This window comes from Alosa sapidissima, chromosome 13, assembly GCF_018492685.1.
Source record: "Alosa sapidissima isolate fAloSap1 chromosome 13, fAloSap1.pri, whole genome shotgun sequence".
Classification (NCBI taxonomy): Eukaryota; Metazoa; Chordata; class Actinopteri; order Clupeiformes; family Clupeidae; genus Alosa; species Alosa sapidissima.
Genome location: NC_055969.1, coordinates 5010533 through 5027386, shown reverse-complemented (window position 1 = coordinate 5027386; position 16854 = coordinate 5010533). Strand labels below are relative to the sequence as shown.

General features: G+C 42.7%; 3 protein-coding genes across 13 annotated transcripts in view; 2 read left to right on the top strand and 1 right to left on the bottom strand.

Annotated features, from left to right (window-relative positions):
- The window catches only part of LOC121680692 (high mobility group nucleosome-binding domain-containing protein 5-like), a 692414-nt gene that overhangs the window by 344872 nt on the left and 330688 nt on the right, over positions 1 to 16854 (top strand). The window lies entirely within an intron of this gene.
- Positions 1 to 16854, bottom strand: part of akna (AT-hook transcription factor) — a 33516-nt gene that overhangs the window by 11503 nt on the left and 5159 nt on the right. For 2 of the 10 annotated variants that reach the window (XM_042060173.1, XM_042060174.1), the window contains exons 1-7: positions 9860 to 10041; positions 7789 to 7880; positions 4814 to 5330; positions 4359 to 4584; positions 2619 to 3804; positions 1526 to 1832; positions 690 to 764 (exon numbers count right to left, since the gene is read on the bottom strand). In XM_042060173.1, coding sequence (XP_041916107.1) covers positions 690 to 764; positions 1526 to 1832; positions 2619 to 3804; positions 4359 to 4584; positions 4814 to 5092 — 2073 coding nt within the window. In that variant the 5' untranslated portion in view covers positions 5093 to 5330; positions 7789 to 7880; positions 9860 to 10041. Of the gene's footprint in view, positions 1 to 689; positions 765 to 1525; positions 1833 to 2618; positions 3805 to 4358; positions 4585 to 4813; positions 5331 to 5627; positions 5649 to 5737; positions 5810 to 7788; positions 7881 to 9849; positions 10045 to 10153; positions 10424 to 14560; positions 14580 to 16854 lie in introns of those variants that run through there. The other 8 variants (XM_042060170.1, XM_042060168.1, XM_042060175.1 and 5 more) reach the window with 8 other exon arrangements.
- LOC121680713 (testis-specific serine/threonine-protein kinase 1-like) lies at positions 13252 to 16728 on the top strand. 2 transcript variants are annotated; one of them, XM_042060249.1, is made up of 3 exons: positions 13252 to 14414; positions 16277 to 16292; positions 16558 to 16728. In XM_042060249.1, the coding sequence occupies exon 1, from the start codon at positions 13392 to 13394 to the stop codon at positions 14394 to 14396; it is 1005 nt and encodes a 334-aa protein (XP_041916183.1). In that variant the 5' UTR covers positions 13252 to 13391; the 3' UTR covers positions 14397 to 14414; positions 16277 to 16292; positions 16558 to 16728. The 2 variants fall into 2 exon arrangements, with proteins under 2 accessions (XP_041916183.1, XP_041916184.1); XM_042060250.1 differs by lacking the exon at positions 16277 to 16292 and having other exon boundaries at positions 13253 to 14414.

Genomic DNA, 16854 nt, shown 5'->3' with positions numbered 1-16854 from the left:
GCTTACTAGACTTCTTCCCCTCACAATCCTTATGGCTTCACTCAAGGATCCACATGTTTTTCTTCCCATACACAAACATTTTTAGGGCATTCAATTTTCACTGCATCTCCGCAACCACAAGGGGGATGTCAGTGCCAGGCCACACACCGAAAATAGTGCCTGCTCTCTGGATGTCGCCTCCAGAGGAGAAGGGGTAGTGTGGTTCTCACCGGGGCTGTAATCAGTGGTGGGCGGCACACAAAAGAGTCCGGCTGCCGTGAGTATGTGTGTGCTTTGTGCCGAGGCGGGCAGCCACAGCTTCAGATGCAGAGCAGGGAGAGCTAAAAATAACCCAGGCAGACGATATCAAACGACAGGCACAAGAAGTGGCATGCAGGGGGTGGAGAGAGAGAGAGAAAGAGAGAAAGAGAGAAAGAGAGAAAGAGAGAGAGAGAGAGAGAGAGAGAGAGAGAGAGAGAGAGAGAAAAGAGGGGGGTGTGAGGGGTCCAGAGACAACGGACACTGCACATCGAGTGAATAAGAGACAGACAGATGAGGGGCTGGAGTAGAAGCTGCGTGCCGAATGAAGTTAAATTAACCCACTCATGTGCACTTGCAATGTAAATATGCAAGCATATGACCGTGCACATGACTACACAGCTGTCCACAAACTCAGATAGGCACACACGCACACACACAAATAAACAAACCTTGGCCTCCAAGCGCAGTCGGTCAATAGTGTTTTCTGCCGCAGCATATTTTGTCAGCAGTCTTTTGTAATCCTCCTGTTAGAAAGATTAAGGCAGTTTAACACAAACAAAAAAGAAGGAGAAAGTTTAAACTATTGAATCCCAAACAATTCAAGACAGCCTAATAAATATTGCATAAAGCCAAGTGCTGTACTACTGGGAAACCAAACTGGCACCACACAGATTCAAGTTTAAATGTTTATGTCTAGATGAAGGGCTTCTTTCCAAGGTGCAATTTTCCTGCTTCATCACTGCCAACACTTTGAGGCCTCGTTTCATATTCAAACTTCAGTCTGGCACTTGGCATTAAAAGGAAAAGTTCGGAATTACACAATCTGGAGTCTATCTGTAGATTATAATGAATCTAATTTTTTCCAAAACAACGTCAATCTGTGCCGTTTTGATTAAGATCGGAATATGCATTTACAACAGAATAACATATAGCATAGCCTTTGTGGGCCGCTTCACTAGGTCAAAGTAAATCACTCTTTTAAGCCATTAGCTAGCCTCAAAATAACCATTACACATCTATGCTGCTATTATGGAGAGGTTCCCTGAAAATACTGAAGTATTACCTTTGTAAAACTTCTCCTTTAATGAAACAGTACTTTGTGTGTGTTTTTGGGTGTGTCTGTATTTGTGTATAAAATATAATGCTAATGAAACCACAGACCTGTTCATTTTTCCAAGGTAAACAGTTGATACAGGAGGCAGAAGAAGTGGGTGCCATTGTGAACCTTTGGAAAGGTGTGACACAGGTGGAACAGTCCCGGTCACAGAGATCACAGAGAACATACCTGCAGCTGCTGCATCAGAGCGGTGGCCTGCTGAGGGTCCCGGAAGCCCTCGGGCACCGTACGGTTCAGGGGCCCATGGGGCCCACCGTCGCCGGGGCATGGAGACTCCTGGGGGTCCTCGCTGCTGCTCAGGAGCACCTCGCGGACAATCTCCGCCGGAGACTTGAAAACCATCAGGGGCTCCGGGGGCTCGCCATCCTGCTGGACAGCATGCTTACTCTTGGGGGGTTTGTAGCCCGTCTTGGGAAAGTGGACCCGAGGCTGGACTTTGGAGAAGTCGGGGGAGGGGTGGGTGAGCTTCCCTCGCCTGGTGAGGACAAATGATTCAGTGCACTGACAGGAGGAGTGCAAAGAGAATAAATGCAGCAAAGAAAGCTTGGGCCAAGTATCGCATTGTGTATTAAAGTCCAGCTCTGCCCAGCGACTTCCCTTTGTTTACACTGGGATAGATTCCAGAAGCCCTCAACTGAATTAAGTTTGAGGTTTATTTAAGTGATAACATTTACAAAAAAAGATTGAGTTTGGCCGATCAAGAGAGAATAGTATGATGGGTTCAAGCCAAGGCTGATACAAAATGTTTCATTTATATTCTGGCCTGCTCCCATATAAATAGAGTGAAATTTCTAGGGAAAAAGCAAGCTACAGTAATCATATCAGAAGCCTAATTAGTAACGATTCTACACTAGATATATTGAGGTGAAAATTACCAGAGAAAAATATTAATCAAAAAAAGTTCTCAAAAGGTTTTCTCTGAGATAACTTTTAGTCAGCAATGAATAAATCACAAGTACTACTTAGCTCAGGTGATCCATCAAACATGGCCTCACCCTCGCACAAATGTTGACCTTTTATGACCAGATTTTACCCTTCACTCTTTACTCTTTTACTCTTACTATCAACACTGCAGAGTGCAAATACAGAAAAAGAAGACTTGTCTATGATTTTAGAATATGTGTGATGCATATGCATTGCGCTCACATCTGGTTTAGCCAGTTCCATTTGTATCACTTCCAATTGTTGCAGCTTAGGTTCTACTTCGGTTGCATGTCCGGCCATAGGACACTGAGGGAAACTCTGAAATGAAAAGGCTTACCTGATGTCTGTGTGGCTAGCAGCAGGGCTTGTGCTGAAAGCAGCAGCACCAGGCCTCCTCCTCTCAATCTTGCTGGTCTTTGGGCTCCTAAGATGATTATGATGAGTCCTGTCTGGAGAGGAGCGGGGAGGTGACTTCCTGTGTCCAGCCCTAGAAGGTGCAGGAGCTGAGGATTGTGGGCTTTCCTGAGAATCATGCTGGTTTCTTCGAGAAGGAGTTGGTCGAGGAGGACAAACACTAGAGTCTGGGAGGCTCTCTGTGCAGGAAGCTTCTGGAAACTTCTCCTCCTGAATCCCAGGGAAGTCTAAAGGATCTTCCATGGACAGGTGCAGGAGGTGGGAAGGAGGAGAGATCAGTGGAACTGTATGAGGAACAGGGTGAGGTGAAGGAGGTGGGGTGTGGGAAGTAGAGTGCCTTGTGAAACTAGATATGTTATGTACAACCTTCTGTGGACCTTTCAAGTCCTCAAAGGCTTGTGGGTAATGCTCCTCCGTCTCCCCTCCAGCATGAAGGTCTGCCTTTGGAAACCTGTTCTTTCGGCTCTTATGATGAGTTGGCCTAATAGGAGATGATCTGGATGGTGAGTCCCTAAGTTCAGCCTTAGAAAATGTCGCATCTGAAGACTCTGGGCTTCCCTGAATAGAACGGTTGGTTTCCTCATAGGAGTTTGTTGGAAGATTTCTTGGTAAAATTGATGAACTAAGACCTGGTTCTAGCCCTAAGTTGTTCCTGTGTCCAAGCCTGAGTTCAGACTTGCAGACTGAATTGGAAGGCTGAGGAATTTCCTGAAAATCAAGTGGACTTCTCCTGGGGGAGGGTGTTGGGGTCAAGTGATAACCAGTTTGCTCGCCTAGCTGGTCTACCTTCATGCTCTCTCCGTCAGAACTTTCTGGTCCGTTAGATCCAGTCCTATATTCTGAGTCACAGTGGGCTTGTCTCGACCCAGAATTCCTTGCTCTGACTTGAGGGGCTGGGACATTCTGGAACTCCTCCCACTCAGAATCAGCTACTTCATCCTCAGTCGTATCCACCTGACTGTGTCCATGTGAGGGAGTCCAGTTCCTGTTCCGGTTCTGAGTCACCCTATTCACATCACCGTCACCTCCCACTCTATGCTGTCTCTCATCCTCAGTCCAGCCTTCCTGCAAAGTCAAACTGTCCTGCCCCTCTAGAGAATGATCCTCAACTGTAAGAAAACAAACAAAAACAAAAATTGAGCGACAACTTCAAACAGAACACTGGACTGTTAAGCAGTACTCAAATGACTCTTTTTCTTAAACTATCTGGAAATCATGATGTTAGCACTAGACTCTGTGCAAATCCAGACTGGATTGGACTGAAAATATTTTCTGATTGGCTGACAGGGGTTACTAATTCTGTATGTCAGCACACTTCTGAAGTAGATCTGGTAAAAAAAAAGTTGAATCATTGTTCAATGTCAATGCTCTTTTGAATGGTAACTAAAACAACTACCCACTGAACCAAAAAAAGGAGGACAACAAACTGAACAGGTTGGCTTCTTTTTATCCTACACTGTATGTTTTTTTTTTTTTGTATGTTATAAATACATGCCTATTGCCTACATACATGAGTGGTAACCAGGGTATAAGCAGAATAACAGCCTTTGAAGGTGTTCTGACGGAATTAATGAACTTGTCGGAGGAAAGTTCTTTGTCTCAGCCTCGTCCATTAATTCTGTATCAGGACACCTCGATGGCCATTATCCCTTACTTAACTCACGCTGAGATGGAGTGTTTGTGTCCTCTCCAGCAGGGTCAGAGTCCAGGAGTTCGCTCAGGTTAAAGCTCAGATCCTGCAGAGTCATGGGGGGACCCTTGTGTGGTTCGGGTGTCCCCGTGTCCCAAATGCCGCTCTGCTCCTGCTCCTCATCCCACTCCTCTTCCTCTCCGAAACCCTGCTCCTCTTCCCCACCCAGACCCCACTCGTGCCCTTCTCCCTGGGACCTCTGGTGGGAAACACCATTTGCACAGATATAGTGGAGAGGGTCATAGCACAGAAGGTTGCTTCTCTTATCTTTAGTTCTCTGGTTTACATATTAAAGCTATCTAAATATTAATAATGTTTCAACGTGGGCCATTCTTCAGAATATCTAATATGCTCTTGTAATGATGTTTTGCATGTAGATTGTACGGCAAACTGAAAACACTATAAAACAAAGACCATGGAGTCCTCACCCTCTCAAAGTAGGGGGACGAGCCAAAGTCATCCTCGTCTGGATCCATCTCCTCTCCCAACCCCAACATCAGCTCTTCGCCCTGGGTCTCCTCCAGGCCGATGATCCCCCGCTCATCCATCTGGCTCTGGAACTCATCCTCCTCCTCTCCTCCACCTCCCTCCCAGCTCAGCTCAGCCTCCGACCCCCCAGGGCTGGCAGGAGAGGCAGGAGATGCAGGCTCTGGGGCCGGGGTCCATTCCAGCTCCCCAGCAGTGATGCTCTGCCTTTTCCTCTCCATTCTCTTTCTCCCTCTTTCTTTTAAGTTTCCCCACTCTTCCTTCCTCACCTCACTTGTCTAACCACTTGTCCTCTCATAGTCCCACTGCCATATGGGGCCCCAGGACTCAGGGCAACAGGAAGAGCCATGGCTGGAAGAGTTCCCCGTTTAGACTTGAGTAGTCAGGCTGGGTAACGTCCACCCAAATGTCCACTCAAAGCAGCAGGGCCTGAGGGCGCTTCCAGCTGCGATATGGACCCTAAAATGAAATACCCACAGAATTAAACTATCTCTATCGCTGCACTCATGTGCTCCTTTGTGTACTCATCAGCCTCTTAAAATCGAAGAGGTTGCACTTGACAATGACCACAATAATAACAAACATTATCCAATTGCAATAAGGAGAAATGCTTATTCTCATCACCATAACTCAGTCAGCCATTAATCAACAAGCTGTCATACCTCGCTTGAGCGCACAGTTGTGCATAAGCAATCTCAATTATCGTTTCTGAATATTTGTCTAAATCAAAACTCAACAATCAAAACGTGAACTCACAACTCACAAGTTCACCTTGGAAGCATTTGGTGACAACATAATGACATTCAAATGTGAGTAGTGTTAAAGTAATTTCAATAAAGCTGAACAATTTGAAACGTAATGCATACCTGCTGATATGGGTAAATGAACTGGGATTTTTAGTCTGAAACTGTCAAAAAGAACTTAGTGTCACAAAGACCTATCCTTTGTGACATTTGTGAGGTTGTTGTGTGGGGCAAGCTGTTCTAGAACCCCGAATTTGCACTGGTGGATAGTTTCCGTGACAACCACAGAACAACAATGGTTACTCTGACAAGCCCAAGAGCTCAATGCAGCAATCTGCCTCCATCCAATCAGCATTCATGGCACTCTGCCTCAAGAAAACTGAAGTGAGGTTTAGATAAGGGGGGGAAAGGAACTTCTTAGCTTTTCTCTGGAGCAGCACATCATCAAAGGGAAAATAATACAGATATGCTTGTATTTTTTTATTGGAATGGGGAAAGTCACACCAGGACTTTGGATGCACATTAGACAGACAATAGCCTTCTCTTGAATGCAAAAAGATACCTACTAACTTTGGAATCTCTTTTAAATCTTGTATTCTAAATTCTTGGAAATCTTATAATGCAGCACGATTTAGCCAGTGGACTTTTATGATAACAATTGCAGGATTGTTAATGTTTTCTTTAAACATGCATGTAGGTTTGTTGAGAGACAAGGGGAGGCTGCGCAAAGGTGCACATATCTCTACAATGAATGAATTACATTCAATTTAAAGTACAACATGCAAAATCATTGTGTGGTGGTCAATGTTGATATTGTGGTGGGCCGCCACAAATAAGTCAATGTGTGGGAAACACTGCTCTCTGCATCAAACCAAGTGGATTTCTTAAGTGTCATGACATACCAATAAGTCTTAGAACAGATGCATGTATTTGGTTGGTGTGTGTGTGTGTGTGTGTGTGTGTGTGTGTGTGTGTGTGTGTGTATGCATGCATAAGGTAATCGTCTGACACTGACATGATCCACAATAATGATGTGAAAACCGAACGGTACAGTCTGCAGGTTTGTGCTGAGACTTGTGCCAGTAGTGACAGATTTGGGTCTCTTCCAAGACAGCCCCCCCCCCCCCACCCCCGTTTACCCTCCTTAGGTTACCTTAAATCACCTTTCTCAACAGAACAATGTGCTGAGTATTGTAATATTTACTCCACTTCTTTTGTTGTAGCTACACCATCATAATAATATCTAATAAATATGTAATTGCCTATATTATACAAACAATGCCTGACAAAGATGCCAATTACCAACGTGCAGGCAGAGAACATAAGAGGACAGTGCCCCCCTGAAATCTCTACAGGTCCTTATCAGGCCTACAGAGGACAAGTGTGACTTTCAAAGACATGGGAGGGCAGACTGATTAGCCTACTCCCCTCATTTCTCATTTGAAACACTAGTCTAAATGGGGGGTTCTCCGACAACGTCCAACACCCCGGCTTAGCCAAAGAAGATTAGCGGAGGGTGCTATGACTAATCTGATACATGGATGCATCACCAACATTTAACACAAACACACACACACACAGGCTCGCCTTTGTAACCCATTTGAGAGAACAAATGGCACTCTCACTCAGAGGCTGTAAGACCAACGGTCCTTTCGTAAGCAACTACAGAGACGCTGTTACACTGAGATAGTGTGGATTAAAAGAAAGCATTTCTTCTCATGCAACATAAAATACTCAGATTTACTTGATAAATATGCTGTTTTGTTTTGTTTTGTTTTTTTAAAGCTACTGGTTTACTGTGACTTTTTCTGTGACTGTGATATATAAGATTATTGTTCCAAGTAACATAAGATTTCCAAATCCCTATGTAGCATGAAATTGTGTCTCTAATTGAATTTAGGTGACACTTTTGTTGACTAATGTAAGTAAGAATTGATTACTACAGTTATTAAGGCCAATAAATAACTTATAAGATGCTGCACATTTTTGAACAGCTGGACTGTAATGTAGGCCTACCAAATTCCATGGACAACTAGGCCTATATTACAGCCTTGAAGGTGCAACAAGTAGGCCTACCATAGATATTGACGAGAGATGATTCTAAGCCAAGCATAACTATAATACACTGTCAGTGTGATCATGTACAGCACATGTAGGCTATCACAAGCACTCACCTTCCAAGCAGGTGTTCACCTCAACTTATTACCACTCGCGTCCTGGTTGCGTCTGCAAGAGTCACTTCTTCCGCAGGAGCTGGGATATCCTCCTGACGAAGGAACGCAGAGCACATCGAGATGTCAGTGCGCACCCACACACACAGATAACACACTCGCAGTGTCTATCACCGCCCACAGCTCTGGCTGGACACTAATCCCCAGGGTGCAATGCAGCCGGTGCGTGTCTCCGAGTCAGGCTAATTAGATGCCTGCCCGCTCCTCCAGAGGCTCACAGGAACTCCCCACCTGTCAGACTCACTAACTGCACTCTGATTTCCCCCACACTCTGACAGCAACTCGGCAGCTTCCCTGGGCCAAGAGACTGGTGGGAAGAATGCATAGCTCCCAGATAGACTTGTGGGACATGTGGAGGTTACAAATCAGAAGGCCTTCGGGGCGTAATCAGCTTAGGAGACGAAGGGGTGGATAAGGCCAGACTCACTAAAAACACAGACTGGTCTGCTATGGTTACTATAGTATACACACATTGTATATGGAAACCCTGCAGTGTAACACAACCAAACCAGTTCAGGACAAACTATGGCACAGTATAGGTGCTTGTTGGCAATGGAGCCCACCTTTTGCTCAACTTAGCCATATAGGGTTTGTTTGAAAGCAGAGACACAAAACAAGAAAAATGTGTATGGTATGATGATGATTTCAAAAAACTTCTTTTAAATAAAGACATCGACTGATTGGGGTCTAAAATCATGTCAATATCGCAGTGTGTACTTGGCATTAAAATATGTCAAATTGTCGCCATTACAAAATCACAGGAAGTGCACATTTTCTATGGCAACATGGGCTACTGATCTTGCAACAGACTAATTATGATTAAACAATAAACAGATCCATTCAAAATTAAAAACTTTAGCTCTAGTCTATGTGCAAACAGGATGTGAAATAATGTAGGCTTTCCAGCTGCCTCACACATTCCATGCAAAGGACAGGTTTCCTTCGCATTACTGACACTAGACATTGGGATGTAACACCCACTGTCAGTGGTATTTCTTCTGGTCAATGAAACACCCATTCTATTCAATCCAACCAAACTTTAGGAACAGTAGAATAGCCACAGTAGGCCTACTCTTTAAATATCTGTTACCAAAATGATTGCAACCTCTATGGGTTGATCCTGTTTGCTGACACCTGGCCTAAATCACAGTGTGGTAGAACGGACACACATTCCAATAGGCTGGCAAAACCAGGTTAACAAAAGCACAGACAAAAATGTCACTCTCCCAATAGCCTATAGCCAATCACTTGAAGAATAGCCTACATCAGCAGTTCACTTTTGACAAACAAGAGCTCATTCTCTGCTGAAAGACTAAAGACTAGGCCTACTCCCTTTCTCAAATCAAGTAGATGCAGGTTTATTCAGATTATTTGGTCCGAGTAACATTCATCACTTTCGTGTTAATTAAAAGACCTTCCCAGTAACTAGGTCTAGGCTACCTGTTTGTGAAGCCATAACAGTTTCTTAAGTTAGGCCAACAGGATTTTAGAATGACGACGTAGGAACAAGTACTTTACAGTAAATAGTATCTCCAATGTATAGAAATCATCCATGACTGGGGGATATTTAAACCAGACTGATTTAAACCACAGGGAAGGGAAGAACATTTGAAAGTAGGCTATGTCCTACTTCTTGGGGCCTACTCACGTATGAATTTTACAAAGAACAGACATTTATTTTTCATTCAAGATGTTACAGGTATACAAAATATAAAGTCGTTTAGGATATCCCTACCAAGCACCTTTATACTAAGTTATCGCTAACAAGCTAACTCAAATGTTGCATTTTGCATTCCCAGATGTTGATTAAACAATCTTGACTCTACTGGGGCTATTATTAAGCTAAACAAGACAAGCACCTATCAATAGCTAACCTTGAAATTACAGTCGTGTCGGCTCGTCATCTACCTAAATATCACAGCAATAGTAAATCATAGCAACTTTCACTTAGCTTCGAAAACATTTCACAACTCTCCTTACGACCAGTTAAATGATACATCATACCTTACTTTACCTTTTAAGACACCACATTAGAGTCCTCATAGCAAGTGAAACATCACACACACAGTGATGGTCTCATGGTTGCCTTGTGAACCGTACACAAACTAACGCAACCTAACGATAGCTCATGTCACCAAGCGACTGGCACGTCTCCCACTCCTTCGCTGTCGAAACTTCAAGGTGGCCCAGCACTGCCTCCACTTACAATAGAGCATGCAAGTAAATGTTGCTAATCACATTTGTTTTTATCTAAATAACAATGTAATAGGGTTACAGTAGTTACTGTTTAAAATTAAAACTAACTAACCCGTACGTAAATGTTCCGTCGTAGCTTTGTCTTGAAGCACAGCACAGCACAGCACAGCCGCCGCCGCCTACTACTACTACTGTTTGCTTGACTTCTTGTTCTTGCCTAAACCAACAGTTTTCATCTTAATCTGTTAACCATAGGATAGTCTAGGTCAGTTCTATCATAATCTTAGATTCTCCTCGTGTTACAGGAAATGTAAAGTGGCAGCGTTCGCTTTTATATGAGAAGACTTCTTTTTTTCTTTTTCAAAAAACTAAACGAACGCGGTGCTGTGATTCGGGGGGCGGATGAAATCTTTCATAAAATAAACACGACGCTTCGAACTCGAAACCGATTGGCTGGTTACTGCTGTGGGCAGGATTAATGTTTGATTGACGTGGACTAACTACTTTCACAACTCAGTTGAAAGATGTGCGTGTGTGTCTGTTATTTGTAAGCACCCTAAAAGTGACTACTGCATTCAAAGTATTTTTAAATTCGAATGAAATCTAACTTTGGCCGTCAGTTGCCTAGCCTATCTTTCAGAGTCTCACAAAATCATAAAATGTATGCTGTTGACAGACTGTGACAGCAATTAAACCTAACGCCACTAGATGGCTGTCTGATTTAATTTTGGTGGTCTAGACTGGTTTTGTTAAAGCTGAGAATTGGATTTGACCACTAGATGGAGACGGTAGATTGAGAATCACAAACTGTGCAAAATGGTTTTAAACACAGCCTGTGCATGACATTTTCCTGTAATTTTCAGCATAATAGGCCAAGGCTATATAGCCTATGCTGTAGGCATACATGTGCGCCCAATTGTGAACAGCAATTGAGGTGTCCAAGATTAATCTCAGGATCAAGTGGATGTTACAATTGCACAAAATTAATCCTTCCGATATCAATATTAGGATGTCTGTCAGTTGGCTGATGAGTATCACACACAATGTCCAGAATTGTCATCTCCATTGTCATTTATCTTTACTGAGTAGCCTATCACATCTAACAGTTGTTTATTTGAAAAGGCTCCACAGGGCTTGTTAGTGACCCTCAGTTTATGATTAACCCACAGAGCATGATGACTGTGTGTGTGTGTGTGTGTGTGTGTGTGTGTGTGTGTGTGTGTGTGTGTGTGTGTGTGTGTGTGACTGTGTGTGTGTGTGTGTGTGTGTGTGTGTGTATCCGAATGCAAGACAAGTGTGTGCCCAGAACCATATGTGTGTAGTCTAATGTCTTCCTTTGAAGGCCTTCCCTTAAAGGCCGCTACCTGCAAAATTCTTGAATCACAATCTAACATTCATAAGGTAGCCTAGGGAGTTCAGAGCCAGCAAGAAATCACATTGATGCATATGTGTAACTAGGACTGATACATAAAAAGCTTTTGCAAGCTGAAGGACCGTGTGGACTGCAGAGATGAACTATTTCCTCATGACATCAGCAAAGGTTCCTGATGTGTAAAGGGAAGATAAGTTAACAGTAAATCTAATTCAACTAACTAATATTCAACTCCTCATCTCATTTCTCAAACACTGAAAAGACAATTGTGTGTGTATGTCATGTTAATGCATAGCTGTAGACAATGATATTGCAGGAAAAGGAGGTGAATTTTCAGGCATGCTAAGTAGTTCTGGCATTTGTTTAACCGATGTTAAACAAGCATCCTCATCGGATTTGTACAGCTTTCCATTGACTTTGCAGCTTTTAGAATGCAAATGCATGTTTACTGTATTATAGAACCTGTTTAACATGGCCTATAGTGCATGAATGATTAACAACGGGCAAACTGGCTCCCTTTCAACATTGTGATTGACAGCTCGAAGAATCCAACAGAGAGATTTGAATGTGGAAAAACTGGAGTTTATTTTAAATATTTCAAGATAAACTGTTTATGATCTCCCTGCCTTGTAGATTCTTCAAATGCATATCCCTGGTGGATATGAGAGCTGGTCTATCCCTCTAAAAATGCTCTCTTCTAAATGGGAAATTAAGGGTAGTAGATCTGAAACAAGATTTATCGCAAAAATAATGTGCAGTGGGTTGATATATTTCAAGCCAATTAGTGTCTGTCTAAGACAGATAAAAAGAAAACAGAATGCTATTCCTTCAGCTATAGGCCCATAATTAACTTTTGGCAAAGAATAATATTTCAGTAGTTGAAGATTGAGATTCTACCTATCAGCTAATAGACTAAACAAAGCTTGAATATGGTTTGTTTATCAAATGCACATATCTGATGTGTGTGCTATTTGTTTTGGAAGTTTTATGCATTGGAAGCACCTACTCACTTGACCCTCCCCTTATTTTCGTCTTAGGGAGGTCAACATCTCTAACAACTTTTGTTCTGTGTGGGTGAATCTACTGACCACAAGACTCAATGACATAAAAGGGGGCGCTATGGACTTCCTGGGCCACACCCCGGGCCAAATCTCTGTCAAGGATGATACAGGTGCCACATTTCCTGATTTGTTGCCCATGGGAACTAGCCTGACGAGCCTCGCTAGAGGCGCGTCTAGATTTCTAGGCTACATGGGAACCATTGATTTCAAATGAATCTGATGACTTTGACACATTTTGTGTTTATTCAGCAAAATATTTAATTTCATTGCGTCACCATTTCAACACATTTCAACACATTTAAACATATCAACAATCCCTTCACTATTTATCATTAACAACATCTTCATGTCATCATCATCTGTCCTCTATCATGTCCTCTAATTCTGATATGGTTCTGATAAATCACCTAGGAGAAGTGTGTCGAAATTGGTCATGTGCCACAACTATATAGCCATTTTATCTGTTGCCATATGTGGCGCTATGCCAAATAGGCTATGCATTGTGGGCATGTGAATGTCGGGCCCTAAAGAGTATGAAATACGGTACATTTGTGGTGACATGAGATGCCAGTTGACGTCAACCGATTAGGAATCAGTACTATGGACAGCTACCTACACGCGCCTATTCAATGTGGGAGCCTGCAATCTGACCCTACTGTGTAGGCTACTATTTGATGTCCGGTCAGTGACTAGGTAGATAAGTTATCAATGGATTTACATGACTATGACGTCGCCAAAGGATCTTTTGGCGTCATACAACTGAAGGCTATTTATTAAAACAACTAATTTAGTGCAATGATTGCAGGACACACCGGCAGGGAGTTGGGCTGGTTTGGTCTGAATTGCCAGCCGAAGCTCCGTAAAATGCTCAACCTGCACAAGACAAATTAAGCCAACCTCTTAAGTGCTCCATTCAAATGGACGCCTTAGTTCTAAAAAAACGGGGCTACACTCTCGGAATACATTTAGGTGAGGGGTCCTATGCTAAAGTGAAATCTGCGTACTCTGAGCGCCGGAAAATAAATGTCGCCGTTAAAATTATCAACAGAAATAAGGCACCAAAAGACTTTTTAGAGAAATTTCTGCCCCGTGAAATTGAAATGTTGGTATGCCTCAGCCACCCTAACATCGTCAAAACCTTTGAGATCTTCGAGACTTCAAATGGTAAAGTCTACATGATAATGGAGCTCGGCGTACAAGGTAACCTGCTGGAGTTCATCAAATTCCGCGGAGCAATCCCGGAAGATTTTAGTAGGAAAGTTTTTCGCCAATTGGCCGCTGCCATTAAATTCATTCATGACAAAAACATCGTCCATCGGGATCTGAAGTGTGAAAATCTTCTCTTGGATAAAGATTTCAATTTGAAAGTGGCTGATTTGGGCTTTAGTCGCAAGATGAACTTCGATGATAGTGGCAACATGGTACTGAGTAAAACTTTCTGCGGCTCTACCTCCTATGCAGCACCTGAAGTCTTGCAGGGGCATCCATACAACCCCAAAATGTACGACGTCTGGAGCATGGGTGTTGTTCTGTTCATAATGGTTTGCGGGTCGATGCCCTTCGATGATTCAAACGTAAGGAAGATGCTCAAGGCTCAAATGGAACACCGAGTGGAATTCTATCGGCCACGAAACCTCTCGTCAGAATGCAAAGCCTTGATCTACAGAATGCTGCACCCAGACCCACTGAAGAGAATCGACATGTGCAGCATCATTACACATCCATGGCTACAAGCACAGTGGAAAGTGGATGAGGGGAACAATGTACATCATGACGTATCACAACCATCCAAGGCCTGCAAAGACGGCAAAGAGGAGAGCGCGCATTCCAAGGAGCACAGAAAGGGCCCAAGGGCGGAGGTCGACAGAGAAACCGACCACCAGCCAGCCACTGCGAAGTGCGAGAGCACTGTGAGGGCCTAACAACTGTGTGACTGAACGGTATGTCGGTATCTGGGTTTAATCAAGTCTCAAGAAAAATGTGGCCTGTGAATAATGTGATATCAACAAATACTAGATTATTTAACTACAGGGTAATGATGACAGGTAATAGGCTATGCCATAGTACAGACAAAACAAATGTTCACCTGTTCATTGACACCCCTCGATCAGAGTAGACAGCTGGCACTGCATGCCATAGGCTATTGTGATGAATACTGCATGTGATGAAGCAAGCTGTCGTTTATTTCATCTGGTGAAAAAAATACAGCCAAAAGCTGGAGTTTTCCCACATCCCCATATTATGATGTCATTGGTCAAGAAAATTCTAGTAGTCTGTGTTTGTTGTTTTGTTCCTTAGTAATAAGAACATCAACACTGAACAAAGGCGAGTACTGGTATTCTATCTATAAGGCTCTGCTGTATACTGTTCTTCTCAAAGCACTTTCTAGTGACAGCTTAGATTTTTTTTCTAGATTATCAGCTTGTCTTTCTCTATCAACAGATCCATGTTAATGTCAGTTAGGCCTAACTAACAGCTGTCAGTATTGCCCTTCAGTGCATTTAAAAATATGGATTTAATTACTTTACCTGCTGCACAGTTTTGGCATGTTATATCGGCAAATATGGAATGATTTGTTTGACACCACTAAAGTCAAGATTAAATTTGAATGAACTGTGTTAACCGATGTAGTAAACCAGTTGGAATAAAAAACTGACATGACAGACCACAATGGACCGAAAAGGTTTGGGATGCACATAACTTTACATGGACATTTAGAATGAACAGTGCACGCTGCACAGTCAATTCACTTTCACCTTGTACTGTATGTCATTTTCTTCTGCCAAAACCATAATTATGTTTATGGTGTCGGAGGATAATTCTAGGCTTCGTGCCTGCATTACCTTTTCTTTTGTCCTACTGCCAAATCATGAATCATCTTTAAACACAGTACTGTAGGCTACTCTGTAATGCAGCTATGTTTGGTCTCTTCACCTACGTCACCTGCTCTCACTTACTGCACTACCGAATGCATTTCTTGCACAGTGAGCATCCATCCTATGTAACCAAAACAAAGAATCCTACCAACCATCAAAAAGGTGTTTTTAGTCCAATGGAAGGGATAGATCCTTGCAATTATGTGGCATGGTTTTATGTCACCACAGCGCTAGTCGGGACACCGGAACACCAGGGCACCTGCAACTTAGTGGGCATGTAGCCCCACTAGGCTGATAAGGAATAGAAGCACAGGCACAATGGCAGTGTGCGCACGCATGCACACACAACTGGATGCATACACAGGCACACCAGTAGTTCACACAAGTTTGTAGACACACACACACTCTGGCACGCACAGTCACACACAGAGGAACACACTCACTGACACACACACACTGGTATGTCAGTACACACTAAATGTACACACACTAAATGTACACCACAGCAATGCGTAATGTGACCGCCAGTGACTTGTGCAGTGCAGATACAGACGAATATTTGCTGTTACATTTTGTCTTTTTATTACTGCTCGGCTTTAAAGCAGCTAAAATGCTTTTAATCAATATGGTATTTAGTACCCGGACTGAAAGACCTGGCAACTAGATGTACCATATAGCGGTACATAATATGACCCAGTATAATATCTAAATAATAATAATGGGGAAAAAACACACAAAACTGTCACACATTTCCCATATGGTTATCCTGGGCACACTTTTCTTTTTAAAAGAAACATATTTTTGCAATGTTGTAAATACAATGTACAGAGGCTTCTCTTCCTTCTGATATTTTCATTTTGTAAGTCATAACATATCTGATGAATTTGCCAATTTTCATTCCTAACTTTTCATTATTTTTCATTTAGGCTGCTGACTCATTAGGTAAATATGAATTGATGGATTTGTCAGGTTAATTTATATTCAGCATATTGTTGTGTGATATTGACCTCTGAACTGAACTTTAATACAGCTCTGGAAAAAATTAAGAGACCACTGCACATTTTTCTGATGTCCTACCGTTGCTGCGTGACATTCAAATGAGTTGACGGTCATATTCAAAATTGACCGTCAACTCATTTGAATGTCACTCAGCAACCGTAGGATGACATCAGAAAAATGTGCAGTGGTCTCTTAATTTTTTTTTCAGAGCTGTAGCTTGTATCAGCAGACAAGGATGCCAAAGGATATCTCAGATGAGGACGATGTTGGAGGCATTCAGCAGTCAAAATTGGAGTGAATTCATCTAAGGTGGTTGGCAACTGGAGGAATGGTCCAGCTAAAAGTAGTCATTAAACAGTCTGTGCCTTGCAACTGAAAACCAAACCCAGTCTTCATTTACGTGTAGGCCAAAACGTTAAGAGAAACTTTTCTGTCATTGCCTACTGGGTAAGTAGAACATCTTCTTCAATAATCAGTTATGTAATAGAATTACATCTAGGATCTT

Coding starts and splice junctions, on each gene's coding strand:
- LOC121680713 (XM_042060249.1), top strand. CDS start 13,392: ATGGACGCCTTAGTTCTAAAAAAACGGGGCTACACTCTCGGAATACAT.